This window comes from Malurus melanocephalus, unplaced genomic scaffold (genome assembly GCF_030028575.1).
Source record: "Malurus melanocephalus ecotype Western Australia unplaced genomic scaffold, MMel_1.1 scaffold_199, whole genome shotgun sequence".
Lineage (NCBI taxonomy): Eukaryota > Metazoa > Chordata > Aves > Passeriformes > Maluridae > Malurus > Malurus melanocephalus.
In genome coordinates this window covers 833970-850613 of record NW_026623431.1, presented here as the reverse complement: position 1 = coordinate 850613, position 16644 = coordinate 833970, and the positions used below count along the sequence as shown (strand labels likewise).

The following is a 16644-nucleotide window of genomic DNA, read 5'->3' as shown; positions in this document are numbered from 1 at the left end:
TCTACCTACAAATGTGAAAAATGAAGCGAAGTATAGCTTCAGTTCTTGCCATGTTTGGTGCACTTTTCAGGARAGCAGAGCAGTGGATAACTCATCCTTGAGATACCTTTTCTATGTTCTCTCAGGAGGGAGAAAGAAGCGAGCCATTTATTCAGTAGTCTAATTTAGGAACTCAGTTTTTATTGAAATCTCAGTTCCCAAAAGAAAACATCCTTCTAATTAATAAAGTAGAARAGATTTTTTTACTCAGAGCACACAAGAAGTGTTCAGGGTGGTAAAGAGTCTCTTCTGCTATCACTCAGCATCTAACTCCAGTTTCAACTATTTCAGCACTGTCTTTTATTGGCAGTCTGAAATTTCTGCCCTGCCCCCTATTTTTTAAAAAAAAACTTCACAGGCACTTATGTGCAAGTCAGGTGACCTTCATGTTTAGAAAACTAGTGAGGCCAAGTAGATTTGATTTCTGCAGCCCTGTGAGCTATTCAGATCATAGTTAGCAAGTGTGAACTATTGAGAAGCTCAGCTATCTCATAGTTTCCCCAAACCCCTGTCCTGACACCCYAACACCCACTGCACCAGTCCCATCACAGAGGTCACACATGATGTTTAAAGCAACGCTTGGAAAAACCTGAAAGTTAAGAGAAACAAGTGAGTTTAAAACACAAATTCAAGATATTACCTCTCTTATGTCTTCATTGCCCTCTTTTATATTCTCTGTTGCACCCACAACTAATTGATGGATATTGTCAATATCMGTTTCCTGTTTAAAAAATAAATAAAATTGAGAAATAGTAATGAATGTTAGGTTAAAAAAAAAAAAAAAACACTTCCAAGAACTTGGGGAACAAGCAGAACTTAAAAGCAAAATAAAATCTGGTATTACTAACATCTTTGTTTTGTTGATGCAAAGGCATAGAGTAATACAATTGAGTTGTAATCTTTTTATCTGTGATTTTACGAACCTGAATGAAGACCACCAAGATCAGTAGGATGTCTCCCATTTACCTAGAGTCAAATCTAACCTATCTGATTTTTCCCAGCTGTTTTGGAAGAGGTGCCACCATTTCCAGAAAGGATGCTGTTAAATAACACGTTTAACAGGACACCAGTTCTGAGACAGAGGGATCATTCTAACAACACATATGTCTCATTTTCCATTCCTGGTACATGCTAGTAAGTAACAACAGTAAATATCTTGATGAATTTTAAAAACAAACAAAAATATTTTCCTTCACATTTGCATTGAAGATTCATTAATCTTATGTTTACAAGTGGCAACCAAGAACAAAATACCCCCAAGAAAACATTCAAGCTGTATTTGCTGCTGTAGTWTTACATTATACTGACCTGCTGCAAGACTTTTTCAGTGAATATTTCTTGTAATCTGGAGATTTCCACCACTTTTCCTTCAATTTGTCTTGGCAAAGAACAGAAATACTCCATTAGAAACTAGTGCAAACATGTCTTGCTCCTGCAGATTCAGACTGTCCTTCCCAGTAAGTGGCTGCTCAGGAGGCCACTATTTTGTCAGTCATCAGTGAAACAGCAATAGCTTGGAACCAGGGCTTGGACACTTCRTGGCTGGAAGACAACCAGTCCACACTGAAACCCTGGAAAGGCACCCCCAGAAGTGCCCAATGAACAGCTTTCACTGCCAGGGTTTCACCTGYCTCTCTTCTTTCATTTCATATAACATCCACGGTGGGCAGTTGATTTTGACACCCCCTTTTCCTATTCTGCTCTGGTGTGTGCAGTTCACCTCGCCTAGGATTGATAATCCAAAACTCAATTTCTAGCTTGAGTAGCTGTTTGGGTGTGCTGCACAGTTAGGGAGAGTGAATGCACTGTTGCCTGACTCTGCATGGGGGGAGCAATGGCACCTCCCCTACAGGCATCTGGATATCCAGCGGACAACAGGATATAAATGGAGAATTTAATATTTTAAAACTTAAGTAAGAGAATGTAAACCTTCTAAACTTAAGCAGTACTATTCTGGATAGTTTGTGTCCCTCAGAACCATTTTTACACTGCACATGGTTCCTTTCCTGCRCTGCTCCTCCCACACCATTGCAGCGGGTGCAGATGTCCCCCAGCCAATGCACTGCACACGGGCACTGACCAGGGCATGGCACTGGCATGGGCCAMTGTCTGCCAAGTAACAGGAAATGGTACCTGACTTCATCGAAGAGATTGTTCATTTCACCAACGAGTCTCTGGTTCTCCTGTTCAAACTGGGAAAAGGGGAGAAGGAAATGAATGACACATGAGTTCACATGCTTGGACTCAGGGACCTTTCTCCATTTCCACCGTGATAAACCAACTCCCATCCTTCCTTGCCATCCATTACACTTTATCTCAACTAAAATGATCTTAAAATTACTCAAGTTACTTTGCAGTAAGGAAGAATATACTGGATAAATCTGTATTTTTACAATCACTTTTGAAATTTAAGTGGAGAAAGTTGTCATGCTTGTGAAAGCATGTGTTTCTCTTCATGCCATCTTTGCAYTGCCCTTCACATTCATATCCTGCCTGTGGCATGAAATTTAGGAGCTTTTGCATTTTGCTGCACTATGAAATCTTATGAAATTTACAAATGCATTRCTTTAGTTATTCCAGTAGAGCTCTTCCATTTAAAACTCAGGAGTAATCAATGAAACATTTAAATATATTGCTACAACTAGATTTGTCAAATAAAGGCCTAAATAGAAGGCTTTATATAGGAAAATAAGTTTTACTTTTCAGGTGTACCTGACTATCAGACAATTTGGGATTCATTACAGAACAACTGATGATGCAGCAAGAATGATGACACAATTTTGGAAACAAAAACTGTACAGCCAAAATACAGCAAAGAAGGGTATCCCATGTCACAGTGCAGCTTGTTAGAAACTGTGTAGGTAAAGGCTGTGTTTTAGCATTAGGACACAGAGCTAGGATTTTCATTTTATGGTGCCTGCATGGTTCAGTCCTGGGTGTGAAAGCTGAGGGGAGCCTGCAGAACATGCTCTTCGTGCCAAATGCCCTCAGGGAGCTCTGTGACCTGTCCCACCCAAAAGTGTGTCCTGCCATCAGAGACAGCAGAGCACTTCCTATTGTTAGGGTCACAGGCCCAGTTTCGAGAGGGAGGGGGAGCTTATTCAAGTTATTCCAGAGATTCTCTAGGGCCAAAGCCTCAGTAACAGCTGAACCACTGTGGTATGGGCACAACTGACCAGGGCCTTGCACTTTTCCCACAAAGCTGGGAAATACCTGAATACATAAACAGCACATAGGATACACATTTCTACAGGAAACATTGCCTGCTACAGCCTCTGGCAAACCTGAGTGACACACGCCAGTRTGAGCACCAGAAGATGAGATTCAGAATGCAAAGGCACAGGAGCTGTGCAAGGCAGCAAGCCCTGCTCTAGTTCAGTTAATCTCCCTATTTTGAACCAGCCTACATAGCACACTGGAAATTTGGCATAACTCAATTGCAGTTTCATTAGCAGTGAAAGTCATATTGCAGTTTCATTAGCAGTCTTCTCAGCCACCTGGCAAGGACTTGTTATCCTTCCCAAGGCAGAGCAGAGTGTTGTCAAAGATGGAAATGTCAGCAGAGCATCACTGCTCACAGCTCCAACCTGGTTTTCMATTGGTGCAACAGGAAATGCTCATTATCTGAGCACATACCCAATAATTAAGCTGGCAAGTGAAGGAGGCATTGCCCAAAGACAGTAAAGATTTGAAAACAACTACTGTCCTGGGGAAAAAGCAAAAGAAGGAAGGAGAATTACTGTGTGAATTACTTCAGATACTGATGTGGACAACCCTTCAAATGATCCAAAATGTTACAGCTGAAACTTCTACCATATCAAATACTAAGACAGAAAAGAATAAAGTGTGCATACTACAGAAAGTGCAGTGAAAATAATCYAGGGCAGCCACTGAGATGTTTGTCCTGCTCCTTTCTCCCCCCATGTACCTAGTTCTGAGCAAGTGCTGCTGTTTGTCTGATTTCACACGATGATGCTTTAGCTCACTAAAGACTTTTTCCTCCTGAATTTTCTGGTAGATCAGTAAACTGAATCCCACCACAGGGTCAGATGAGATAGGGCTGCCTTAAAGGTCTGCAGAGAGCAGGGGCTGAGCAAGGCTTCTGCACTGCCACAGAGCAACCCAGAAAGGTAAGAAATTGGGAAAAGGCAAGGCACCTTCCATAGCCTTCACCTTTATTCCCTYCCTCCCACTCCATACCACTGCCTCTATCCCACATACTTGATGCTTTAACATTGTTCACCTTGCTTCAGGCCCATCAGGACCTCAGAGAAAAAGTACCTGACTGTCTTCCAGCAGCACAGTAAATGTCAACCTGCATGACTTAAGGTGAAGTTATTGCTGTTAAACATCAGAAATTTRTAGGTTTAATCTGACTGAAGTGAGTCTGAAATGGCAGGTACATGTTTGAAGAAGGGCAACAGTGAATTTCACAGAAAAAGATTTAGTCTTCTGAGATGGGCAATTTATGCCATGAAGAATAAAGAAAATTTTATTTCTTTTAATATACAGATTTCTTTTTGTACTAGAGGCTCACTGTCTACCTGACTGGCAAGAACAGGCTTCTCTCCTAGGTTAAAGGATTCCACAGAGTCTAAGAACAGGATTATTGAGCACTGTCACATTCACTGTGGGGTAGAGTTTTCAGGGAAGGCACCCCAGCCCCATGAATTGAAGGGGAACAAAGAGCAACATACTGCACAGTTCCATGGAGTCCCATTGATTTCCACTCTAAAGATCCAATGGTTTTGTCAAATAATACCAGTGTGGTAATACATTCAAGTATCACTGTCACTGCTGTCTGTGGTGACACCTCCAGAGCAGAACATTTATGAAAAGATAATTGCCTAAAATACACTGATATTTACTGCACAGCAGCAGATGGCTAAAGGTGCTTCATCACTGCACTGCTTTACATTCATGACTATTCTGTGTCTGGTTCTGGTGGAGTCACCCCACAACAAAACCAAGGAGCAGAGCAATGAAATAGAGCCACGAGATTTAGCACTGTGATCACCACATGGTCCTTGAGACTAAGTGGGGCCACCAAGCTGAAATTGKTTTTTTCTGACTTCTGTAAGGATAAGTATGTCTGTACAAATATTCAACAYTAGAAATTCCCTATTTTGCTGCCTTAGTAAAAATGAGATGATGGCTAATTGAGAAGACAAATTTTCAGTAAAGAAACAGTGAATGACTTTAATCCTTTACAAATAGCACAAATCCACTTGAGAAAGTAGTCTTTAGAAAGTCCCTTTGATATTTAAAACCTTCCACTGACACAGATTGCCTTTTAAACTGCTAAATGATCTTCGCAACTTGAAATCATGGCTGATGGAGCACTTGCACAGACTGCAGTTAAGATATGCTAAAACAGTCAATGGAACAAAGGTTTGAGCACTAAACACATCATATACCAGTGTGTCACAAAGGGATTTACATGATGGGAGCATAAAACCAAGCTCTAGTGATCAGTATAGCTCAGTGGTTTATGGCTTATTGAAGCAGCCTCTTTTATGACAGTGAAATATTCTGTTACCAAAGTATGGCATAAAGTGACAAACTGTTTAATATATGGCTAAAAATCCAATGCACAAAAGAAATAATCACCACTCTCTTCTGTTATCACATGAGGGAAGTCATTAAATGTGCTGTTCCTGAATTTAAGACAAGACCAACCAACCAAAAAAAGATAAAGTCAGAGAAAAGCAGTCATTTTCACATCTCCTAACAACAGAGCCAGATTTTTCCCACTCAATGCAATCACAAGACATCTGCTCACAATAACTATAAAAACCATTAGTATACCTATGAAYTGAAATTTATTGTGCAAATCATGCAACAGCCTGCAAACATTTTGAACAATGTCAAGTTCTCTCCTGAGGTAAAATACTGATAGGAATTGCTGCTGTAGAAATGATACCTTTAATTAATTCTTTTATCTACACAAAGAATCGTGGAACCATGATTGAGATTTGTTAAGTGTTAATTTGACACAACTCATCCCAATTTAAAGCCAGCACAGCAGTTTATAGACTGCAAGCTACCCTCTTCACAGATTTCTTTAGGATGGTAAATACCTAAGAGATGAAGATAACCATTAACCTAAGATTACCACTAAACCATGTCCCCAAGTGCCATGTTTACATGTCTTTTAAATACTGCCAGCGATGGTGACTCTACCAGTTCCCTGGGCAGTCTGTTCCAAAGCTTGACAACCCTTTCAGATTTTCCTGTGATCCTAGGCCTACAAAACACAACCTGTATTKAGCTTTCAGTCAGAAGGCCCTGTCAGAGCCATCATCTCCAGCTCTGCTTCCCCCTGTTCCTCTGGAAGCTGACAGCAAGGGGGCTAACAGTAATTGTGCCTAAAAACAGGAGAATGAAAATATGTAAAGAATTCTCTTCTTCTAAAAGAAAACAGAAAGAAGGAGCAAGCTTCTAGATTTTAGACTGGCACTTAAGAACAATATGAGAGCATAMAGAGCAGCTTCTGAAGAACATTTTCTCTTTAGCAAACCATACCATAATTATGTGCAACTTACTCATCTCTGACTGGAAGAATGACGTGCACTGTGTCTGGGAACACCTCGAATCACTGCCAAGGAAGCTTCACAAACTCATTCTGCTGCAGCCCTTTCCCCTGGTAAAGCTCACTGTTCTGAAATCTGSACAGCTATTGACTGAAATCAGTTTTTCTTTCTTTACATAAACCCAAGGCAATGTGTGATAATGTAGAGAGGTTTTCTTAGAATTTTGAGCTATGTTCAAAATGATAAATTTTAGGAATATCAAAAAATCTGACAGGTTGTCAGCAATCATGCCTGTGTCAGAAATTTTCTATTATATCTGTTCAACTGTAAACARAATTGGATCAAACAATCCATAAACATGCTGATAGCAGGGAAATGCAAAAACGTTAAAAATTCATGAAATTCTGTTGTGACAGACAGCTTGTAGCTATTCCTTTTAAGAAACAAATTTGATTTTGGTAATAAAAAAATAAAAATAAATAAAATTAAGTGTAACTTCACACATACAATACTTAAATAGTACAACTATTTGTATTCTAGAAACTGTCAAGAAAAAAGGGCAAAYAATTTATTCTTTCAGAAGTTTCATAATGCTTCTTCTGATGTTGCCTTGACTTCTGTTYCCTGACTAAACAAAGCAATTAGTAATTGTAATTTTACAAAACCATTTTAATTTCAATTGTTAAAAATAGTTTTTATTAGTTTTATGTCTCCATGTAAATATTTTGTATCATTTTTAAATATTAGYTGCTACCAGAAGAACCAGAAAGTCATAAGCAAAACGTGTATCTTCTTACAGCATTATTCTGCATAAAATGTTAAAAATTAATTTAGGTGAATCTGTACTTTTTTTTTTACCACACATGATTACAGCAGAAAATAGAATAAAATGGACAATTAGACACATGATAAACATACCATTTGTATTTCTTCAGGTGACAACTCATCTTCACCTTTGCCATCCCCCCATAATCCAAGGTTACTCTGGGCATCAGGAAGATTCCTGTCTGTAAAAGAACCACCAAACACTTGAGACACTCAACAGTACAGGGTACTGAACAGTAAAGGCAAAATAATTTTTCATCCATGTTAAGACTGCTGATGAAATTGTTTTATCTCCTTTGTCAATTACTGAGATTCACCCTGTATTTACAGCACAAAATTACACCAATATCCTTTAATGTCCAAACTGGGCCAAAAGTCTACATGTAGGTTTAATTTTGTGAACTAAAGGGAGTTGCATTAACAGTGACAGAGAAGGATGCAAAACAACTCAAAATGTACTAGGAGTTTTTAAAACACAAAATACTTTAGTAGCTGTCTTTTAACAGATGAAAATGCACTATTTTCAAAATGACAGTGTATATGCTAAGTATTATTTTCCAGTGAGACTTGACAGAACCACCAGCTCTTCCTTTCAAAAACTAAAGACAGAATATARAAGATGTTTTGAGCAAAGCTCACAGACAAACTCGATTTTGTCATGCTGTTCAAACTTCCTTTTACAGTGCAATCCCATACCACACCATGCAAGGGGTCTTCCTGCATGTAACAGGAAATCAGCTCCAACCCCACAAATTAACCATAACACATCAAAGCTGCTTCATTCACTTCAGTATCATTTCCCCTTTGATTAAAGCTACTCATCTGCATAAATCTTTGCATGAGTTGGGGATAAAAGATCTTGGAGGGTTATTTCTGGGATATTCGCTTCTGGAAGATTTAATTTTAGGCTTAATTATATACTTCTGATTATAGAGGAAGAAGGTAGAATGGGAAAGAAAAGAAACGGTGCTAAAATAATCTATTGTTTCTGAAGCTGTACTAACATCAATGTTTAAAAACCCTGTAAGACAGCAGCCTTGAAAGAACCTCTCTTCTCCCCACTGGCTGTAACACTTTTACAAAACCCAAGAGAGATTTTTCTACCACCCCACAATGGATCAACACTCAACCTGCTCTGATGTATCCAATGTACATTGCAAATTAAAACACAGAAAGACTTAGTTTTTACTTTTTCATACATTTTAGGCTTCATATTTATCCCAGCCAATTTTTTKGCATTTATGTGTATTTAAATTTGTTTTGTTATCAATTCCTAGACTGAATTTTTTCAATTGCTTAAGCAGCAATTCAGTCATTCACAGACTGACTTCTGGGGAAGGCTCTGAAAGGAGTAGTCCTATTTATAMACACTTATATGAAAAGAGTTAAAAGGAGCAGTTTTCCCTTTTATTCTTCATYATAGTATTTGTGCAAACTCTTGAAAACATTAATATTGTGAAAGAGTATTGTGCGTGTCTCCTTTATAAATTTTTTTTGGCTTCCCAACCACCAAACCAGGATGCACAAACAATGACAAGGTTACAAATGAGGGATGTAGATAAGAAATATAATAAATTTTTTAAAACCACCCGAAAAATAGAACAGTTCTTTCTTATGAGTAATAAAATATAAATCCAAGAATATCTTTAAAGATTGTTTAGAAAGTATTCAACAATTTTATTCCATGGGGTATTATCAGTATTTCAAGTCTATTTCACAGAAACACAAAACTTATTTGTTTAGGTATTCAATGYATTTACATTATATATCAAAACTATAATAAATTATTTACCATATTCAAACAAAATAARATAATTAGTTTATGGAGAAAAAGGGGMAAAAAAGAAAAAAAMYCATATTTTATCCCAGAGGAACTAATTAGTTTCAGCACTGTCAGCACTGTTAAAAAACAGCACCTGTATCCAATGTGATTGCTAATAAGCAAACACACTTATGGTAAGAGGTAAGCAAGAAACTTGTATCTCCCCAGGGTTTCTCCTGTCACTGTGGTATGTTTTGGGCTTTCTGCAGCTTTCACAGAGCTGACATTAATGCTTTTCTGCAATTCAGCCAGCAAAAGCCAAACTACATTTCTATTTCAGAAAAAGAAGCAGTTAACTCATGACAGAGATATAAAATAATGATCAAATCCTCRGAACCTTTTTCCATGCTGAAAGGAGACAGCTGCTAAGCTTGTGAACCAGTTCAAAAGCTACTCATTATTTACATTTATTTCCATAAACTAAATGTCAAATTTGTAATATGCAAATAAATACTGCCAGCATATAAAAGCACTCTCTAGGGACACTCTTTTCCTACCATGAGGCATGTCCACTATAATTCTAAAGTAAACAGGTGCTTYGCCTCAAAACAAAAGTAATCACATTTTGCTTTGGTTTCAGCCAAAAAAAACAGAGAAAACCCAAGTTGTGCTTCAGCACATCAAGTAGCACATTCAGCTGTTCATCATAGTGTACAAATTAAGGGCAAGACCACAAGCTGCTCTCAAATGTATCTTTACAGATGAGATTTAACCCAAGGGACCCAGGCATGCTGATGATGGCTAATTCATAAAAGCAAATTATCACTATTCTCTAAACCACCAATGCCCTGAGAATGAAATAGCTTATTTCAAAATGCAAACATTTCTCCAGTTTCTTAACATTTTGAAAAGTTACTTGGAAAAAAAAATACTAATGAAAGGCTGTAAGATTCAAACTGAGCTTTTTTGTTTCCTACTCATCTCATTCATGTTATTTTCACACTTCGACAACCACCTACCAGCAAAGTCACAAGACTGATTCCTATAAGCAGCAGCAACCAGCACTTACCCTTATGTGAGGAATCACAGGCTGTGTGTATTTGTATATTGTTCCAGACAGATTTGTTTTGATATACAAGTTCCATAGTTTTCTCAAAGTCTAGTCAGCAGCCCTTTCTAGGTACTGCAGCAGCACCACTTGTGTGGCAGGACCCCTATTTTTCAGAAAAATTAGAGCGAAATCTCATAAAAGCAAGCACTAGAGTAAACAAAACTAACATGCAAAAAAAAATAGCTGCTTTTCTATTTATTGCAGTGGTTTGCTGTGTCCAAGGCAACCAAAGAACAGTATTTTCCATGRAGTGCCACAGATTTTTGGAGCTAAAAATTGTAATGACACTATGTGGTGGGAGTGCACGCTTCCAGAGATTGCAGAGACATTTGGTAACAAGGAGAGAGCACAGGGCAATGAAGATGCCACTATGCTGCTGCTTTTCCAGTGGCAGCAGCTCACAGCTGCAAAACACTGATAACAGGTTAAGGTGAAACTCATCTATGAGCCTGTGTGCTGCATCACTTATAACACACTATAAAAAGGTAGCAAGCACTAGAAATGGCACATAATCAAAACCTGTACTTCTTACAATAAATTYAGTGTCAGGGGGGAGAAAAGGCACACTGATAGGGCTGCACAAGTACAAACTGGTTAGGAAGATAAGCAAAGCCATTATCAGGAGATGAAGCCATTCGCACACTGTGAGGTAATTCAGTGTTAGAGGCTTCATCCAGAAGTGGAGTACCCACTTCACATGAATCCACCTTCGGTATAGCCCTGGATTCACCAAAGAGAAGAATTTCACTCTTTTAATATAAATCACTAAAGAAACAGCAACTGTTTATCAGAATAATGTGGCCAACCACTGCATTTATTTTATCCTGATGAAGTATTATGCCAATGTAATGTAAGTAGAAGAAAAAAAATTCCTGCTGTAAATCACTGGGTACCTTGGTCTCCTCTAGACAGCACAAGTGGGAGAMCTCAAGCCAGGGAAAGCAACTCCAGAATCAGAGAGACAAAATTTCTCTTTAGGCATGAAACCTGAAATTATCTGCATAGTGATGGTACTCAAAGCTCTGCCAGCGTACACATCCCAGGACAGGCTGAAATAGCTAAGGAATTAAAATGGTTTCTATCCCTTAGCCTGAGAAGCAGACAACCAAAGAATGAGAACCCATGTTCACAAATTCTGTCAAGATCTGCACCATCTGAAATGACCCCAGGGTCAAAGATACTGCTTTGGACTTCTKGCTACCTCCTGACCACTGAAAGATGAGATGCAATCCTCCCAGCAGGGAAACATAGTGCTGTCAAGAAGAAAGCCCCAAACTACTGATCTGGCCAGCCAATAACCTCCTCTCTGTGAGCATATTCTACYTTCAAATTCCTGCTGTAGAAGTGTCCAGAAGTGTCAATGTTTCTGTGCTTAAAAACTACAAAATGTTCCCAGAGAGTCTTTGACCTACTTTCTAATTCCTTGCATTCAGTGAAAGGAATATAGAAATATCAGACCAATTTCAGAAGGGATGATATTGATACAAATAAAAGAGTTCATAAAATAGGTTATTTTGAGGATGAAGAATTCAGCAAAGCATGATACTTGTTAGGCTGACATGTCAAAAAGTTTTTGCTTCTTCAGTCTCACAATATACTTTACAGAAGCCTGATCAACTCAAGGAATATGAAAATAGAAAAGGTGAAAGTCACAACAATTGGCCCTTCTAATATGAACGAAGTACTATTGACCAGACAAGTCTTGCCACAAAATGTAAAATGTAACTACGTATTATTTTTACCTTTGCTTTCTTCAGCAGAAAGTTTTTCTTCAGAATCATCTAAAGGACTCTGTGAAGATTTTTCAGGGGAAAGAGGTGATTTGGACACATTGCTCTGCTCAGGTTCAAGTCTGGACCTAGAAGAACAAGAGCCTATGGTTTAACTGATAGCCAAAGTATTTTTCTAAAACGAAAACAACCAAAGATTACTAAACTCAATACTTTAACTCTTGCAAACTTCACATTAAAGGTTTTCCAGTCAAGGTACAAAATGTACTTAGCAACTGTCACTGAAATATTGTTACAAAGGCAAAAAAGCATGAATAGTATTCCTGGAAAAAATGCACCACATCCTCAGAGTTGAAAATAGAGCATAAAAATATAGACACTTTATTAAACTTCCTTTCAAAAATCCAGTGTATTAATTTTTTTAAGTCAATTTTTAGTGGCAATAGCCAACAACTTCTTTATTTTGTTTAAATAATAATGACAATTTTACCTTATGTTTTTACCATAAAGGAAAAGTAAGAAAATACAATAGAATAACTTTTTTATACTACTTCTAAGTCCCTATTAAGTAATTCTAATACAAAGGCAAAGCAAAGGAGAAGTTTATTCAATCACTATATATTAAGTACTTGCCAAGTATGTCTCAGTGTGGCATCAAAAAATGTTGAAAATTAGTAGCAATGTATTTTTTTCAGCAGATTTCTGTGGTTTATTGCTGTCTACAATTAATTCTGTAACTGCTACAYAGCAGACAGTTAAATATTTAGCAATGCTATTGGAGAAGGTAAAGAACCAAAAAACCAAAAAGCAATGGGTGGAATCACTTGCTGTGCCATTTCTATCACTTCCTACCCTCTCAAATACCATCAATAGTTAATCTCATTATGATTCCCAATTYTCCCCTGTGCCTAACAGAAGGTGTTGTATTTTGCACTCCTTTTTAGCATGGTGTTTAAATTCTAACCCATAATTAGAAAACTCAGCGAAAAACAGAATATAATGCAATAGTCATCACTGAGTGTTGCTATTTAACAAGGAAAAACAGTAGCAGGGAACTTTTTTTAGTTATAAAACCTCTGCAAGTACTGGACTTTTGGTAAATTTACAGAGAATAACTCCCCTCACCTTCTCCCTCTAAAATTTGCATAATAATAATAATGATAATCATAATAATAATAATAATAATAATAATAATAACAATGATAATAATAATAAACTTATCTACATGTCTATGCAGTTCAAATAATAGCCCTGATACTAATAAAACACCAATTCCCTAGGTAACAAAAATATCAGCCTGATTTGAATAATTGCATACATAATTCACAAAATCTTCTAATGGAAAAAGATGTTTAAAATTGAAATTAAATAGAATCCTGAATACCAATAAACATAAAAATTGAAAATCACAACCAAGTACCTTTACAGAAAAAAAATCTTAGTGTTTATATTTCTCAGCTCTTCTTTCTGGGAAACTAGTCCTAACCAGCAGAACTTTTTTAATCAAAAAATGTGAGTTAATACATAAAGGCAACTTCTGTAAGAAAATTATAAGGCTCAGGCAATTTATTGAGGAGCTTAGGATAGTTATCAATATAAAAGGAAACATGATGAAATGTATTTCTACTGCAGACTTTTCAGTATTGTCTGATATGCATATATTTTAAATTGACTAAACTGCAGAAGAGCTGCACTAGGATTAWTTTATTTCTAAAGAAACATATTCCTTTATTGTTTGGTGTGCTTACTTTGCACAGTGTGGGAATGCAGGAGACTTTCAATTTAAAATGAACAAAGTGTCTGGAATGCATTGTTTAAAAAATGCCTAGTTCTTTTAAGAGAAAGTACACATTCTTATCACACAAAGCATCTGCTGAAATCCTCAGGGGAATTACAAATCAACTATACTGCTTTTCTTTAAGTCATAATAAAGATTGGGTTATGCCCTGTGATTTATTTAAATMGAATTTGAATTTAAATGACAATTTAGCCATTACATCACATTTGCAATGCATACAGACTCCACCTGGTCAACATCTGTTTTCCAGTTCTTACATTCATCAAGAGAGGCAAAGAAGGACCCTCCAATACTGCATAAAAACAATGTACCTTCTGGGTTAATTCTCAATGCCTTATTGCTCTTTAATTAAGTGGTATTCCAACTTCTGAAATAACATATCAAATTGAGTTTTTTTTCTCTGTTTATTCATCTGAGAAATCCTGAACCTGGGATTTCACATAGAAACAACTTATAGAAGAGCTAGTATCATTAACCACTGCTATGGCTGCAAGAACAATGCTAGAATAACCTCTTTCTTTGAGGTCCTTCCACATGAAGACTACTGATAAGGTTCTGTATTTTTACACATGAAAAATATAACAGTTTGTTTCTGTATGGGTTTCTTTTTCTGGAAAGTTAGAGGAGCTACAAAAATACCAATGCCTTACTTTTATCTCATTACTTCTTACAAAATTTCAGAAGTGGTTTGGGGTATTTTGTTTTTTAGGTTTTAGCTTGTACTACTATTTATGACTCATGAGGATATATTTGAGTAAATCTAATTGAGCTTAATCATGCTAAATCATTCTGAATAAAATTTACTTACGAACTTTTGAAAACATCTCTGGGTTCAATGTAACTACAGCTGATCAAGCCAAACAGCAAACTCATAAATCAGCATCAAGTTTTGGAAAAACACTCAAGAATTACACTAGAAATATAACAAACACTAGAAATATAACAAACACTAGAAATACAGATTTTAAAATTTGAAGGTTTGAATTTAGGTTGAGGTTACTATTCAAATAATGCAGAATGAGAAGACATGGAAAACCTCCCAGGTATTAAACAAATTACAAACCTGCTCATTTCCTGGCTTATTCTCACAATTGGGAGTATGCAGAAAGGGAAACTGAAGAAGTAAGAGTTTTTTCAGACTTTTGACTGAAAAAAATCCCAACAAGCACATCACCTTTAACATCTCCTAGACATTTTCAGCTCTACATTAGCAGCCTTTCTGTGTACCACTCTAGGAAGTGSAAGCTCTTGTTTCAGTTCAGAAGTTACATTCTATTTTTTTTTATTTTCATCATGTTTCTGCTTGCCAGGAACACCTGCCAACTCAAGTAGTATTTATTAACAACAGTTACTTGCTTTAGCAGAAATATAGGAGCTTTAAAAAAAGCAAAAAAAAAAAAATTGGCAAATTTGTAGAAGTCAAATAGGTTTATTAACMCACATTTCATTGATTTGGTGCTTTCATCCTTTATGCAAATGGCAAGTATTGGCACTTTGCCATTTCCAGACCTAACTTCATATGCCCAACGTGTAAAGAGACCTGCTGACAGCAGAAGTTGCTCATCCAACCACATATTTCTATCAAAACAACCTCCTAGAATCTAAACACGAACAATCGTTTTGTTGAATGTGCTACCAGTGAAAGGCASAGTTAAACTGTTTTTTGACATTACTCACAGTCTCTTCTTATCTATCACTCGCTTAACTCGGATGGCTCTTTGTTCAGAATACAGCTTGCACACTCCTGCTCAAGAAAGAAGTAAACAAAATTTTAGGTTAAAAGAGCAAGATTCCTTTCTTGAAAAATCCAATCATTAATTTTTAATATTCAATAAATACTAAGTACTTTTTAAGTAATCTTCAATGAAGTCCAAGACAGCTGTTCTGTGCTCCTTTACCTGAGCAGACTGGACATCCTTGTGTGCTGAAATACAAAAAGAAGATATGAGACAATCTTTTAACTTTTTACTGAATTCCACAAGACTTTGCACTTTCAGTTAATATTCAAATTCAGTTACATTCAAAAGCCTACTCACATTTTAYATATGTTATATATTAGTATTTCTTTTAAACATAGCTATATTTAGATACAGATTCTCTAAAAGAGCAAGTCATTACAACAAACAAAACCTGAAAATAATTAGTGTCTTACAGTATTTTTATAMCATGCTACAGAGTTATACTACATCAATTAAACTTCTAAACAGAATAGGTGTCACCTAGCTATGCACAGCAAAACCAATCTACAGATTTAACTTGCTTAAAATATTGAACTTGTTCAAATTCTCCAGCGTATAGACTACGTGCAAATATTTGGGATTTATTGTGTCAAATAGTCTTTCAATTCACACATTGATTTTTACTGTTTTCCTGTAGTACCCATGCATGACTGACTTTCAGTGCTTCTGAATAATGCTGTAGCTATGTTGAGATGGGATTTTGAAACTGATRAAAATTTTCTGTGTATTGATAAAATACAGAGATACAGCAAGTYAACTTGAAAATGGCAAAACAGAAATTCTCTCTCTATGACATTCACAAGATATTGTAATAAAGGTATGATCCCATATTCAAGTTGTCAAAAATGCTTTTAATATACCAGACCTCTGCTATTTAATTGTCTCAAACTAGGAAGTATTATGCCTGTAATACCTTACAGGTAGAYAAGCTATAAAAAGACAACCATCACACTTAGAGCACTTTGGTTTAGGCCTCTGTGCCAGTGCTGAATTACTACTCAAGTAGTATGTATTTAAGACTCTTTTTTACATTTGTTAACTGGTATATTTGAATAAATAAGTAAAATTCTATGCTCTGGCTTCTCTTTCCACTATCATTAAAGAAAA

At 36.6% G+C, this 16644-nt stretch overlaps 1 protein-coding gene across 2 annotated transcripts in view; it reads right to left on the bottom strand.

The window, feature by feature from the left end:
- Positions 1-16644, bottom strand: part of STX18 (syntaxin 18) — a 62833-nt gene that overhangs the window by 2756 nt on the left and 43433 nt on the right. For both annotated transcript variants that reach the window (XM_057373484.1, XM_057373485.1), the window contains 7 exons: positions 15645-15722; positions 15476-15542; positions 12013-12128; positions 7491-7579; positions 2173-2231; positions 1348-1417; positions 680-760 (listed from right to left, as the gene is read on the bottom strand). In XM_057373484.1, the coding sequence (XP_057229467.1) occupies positions 680-760; positions 1348-1417; positions 2173-2231; positions 7491-7579; positions 12013-12128; positions 15476-15542; positions 15645-15722 (560 nt within the window). The remainder of the gene's footprint in view (positions 1-679; positions 761-1347; positions 1418-2172; positions 2232-7490; positions 7580-12012; positions 12129-15475; positions 15543-15644; positions 15723-16644) is intronic.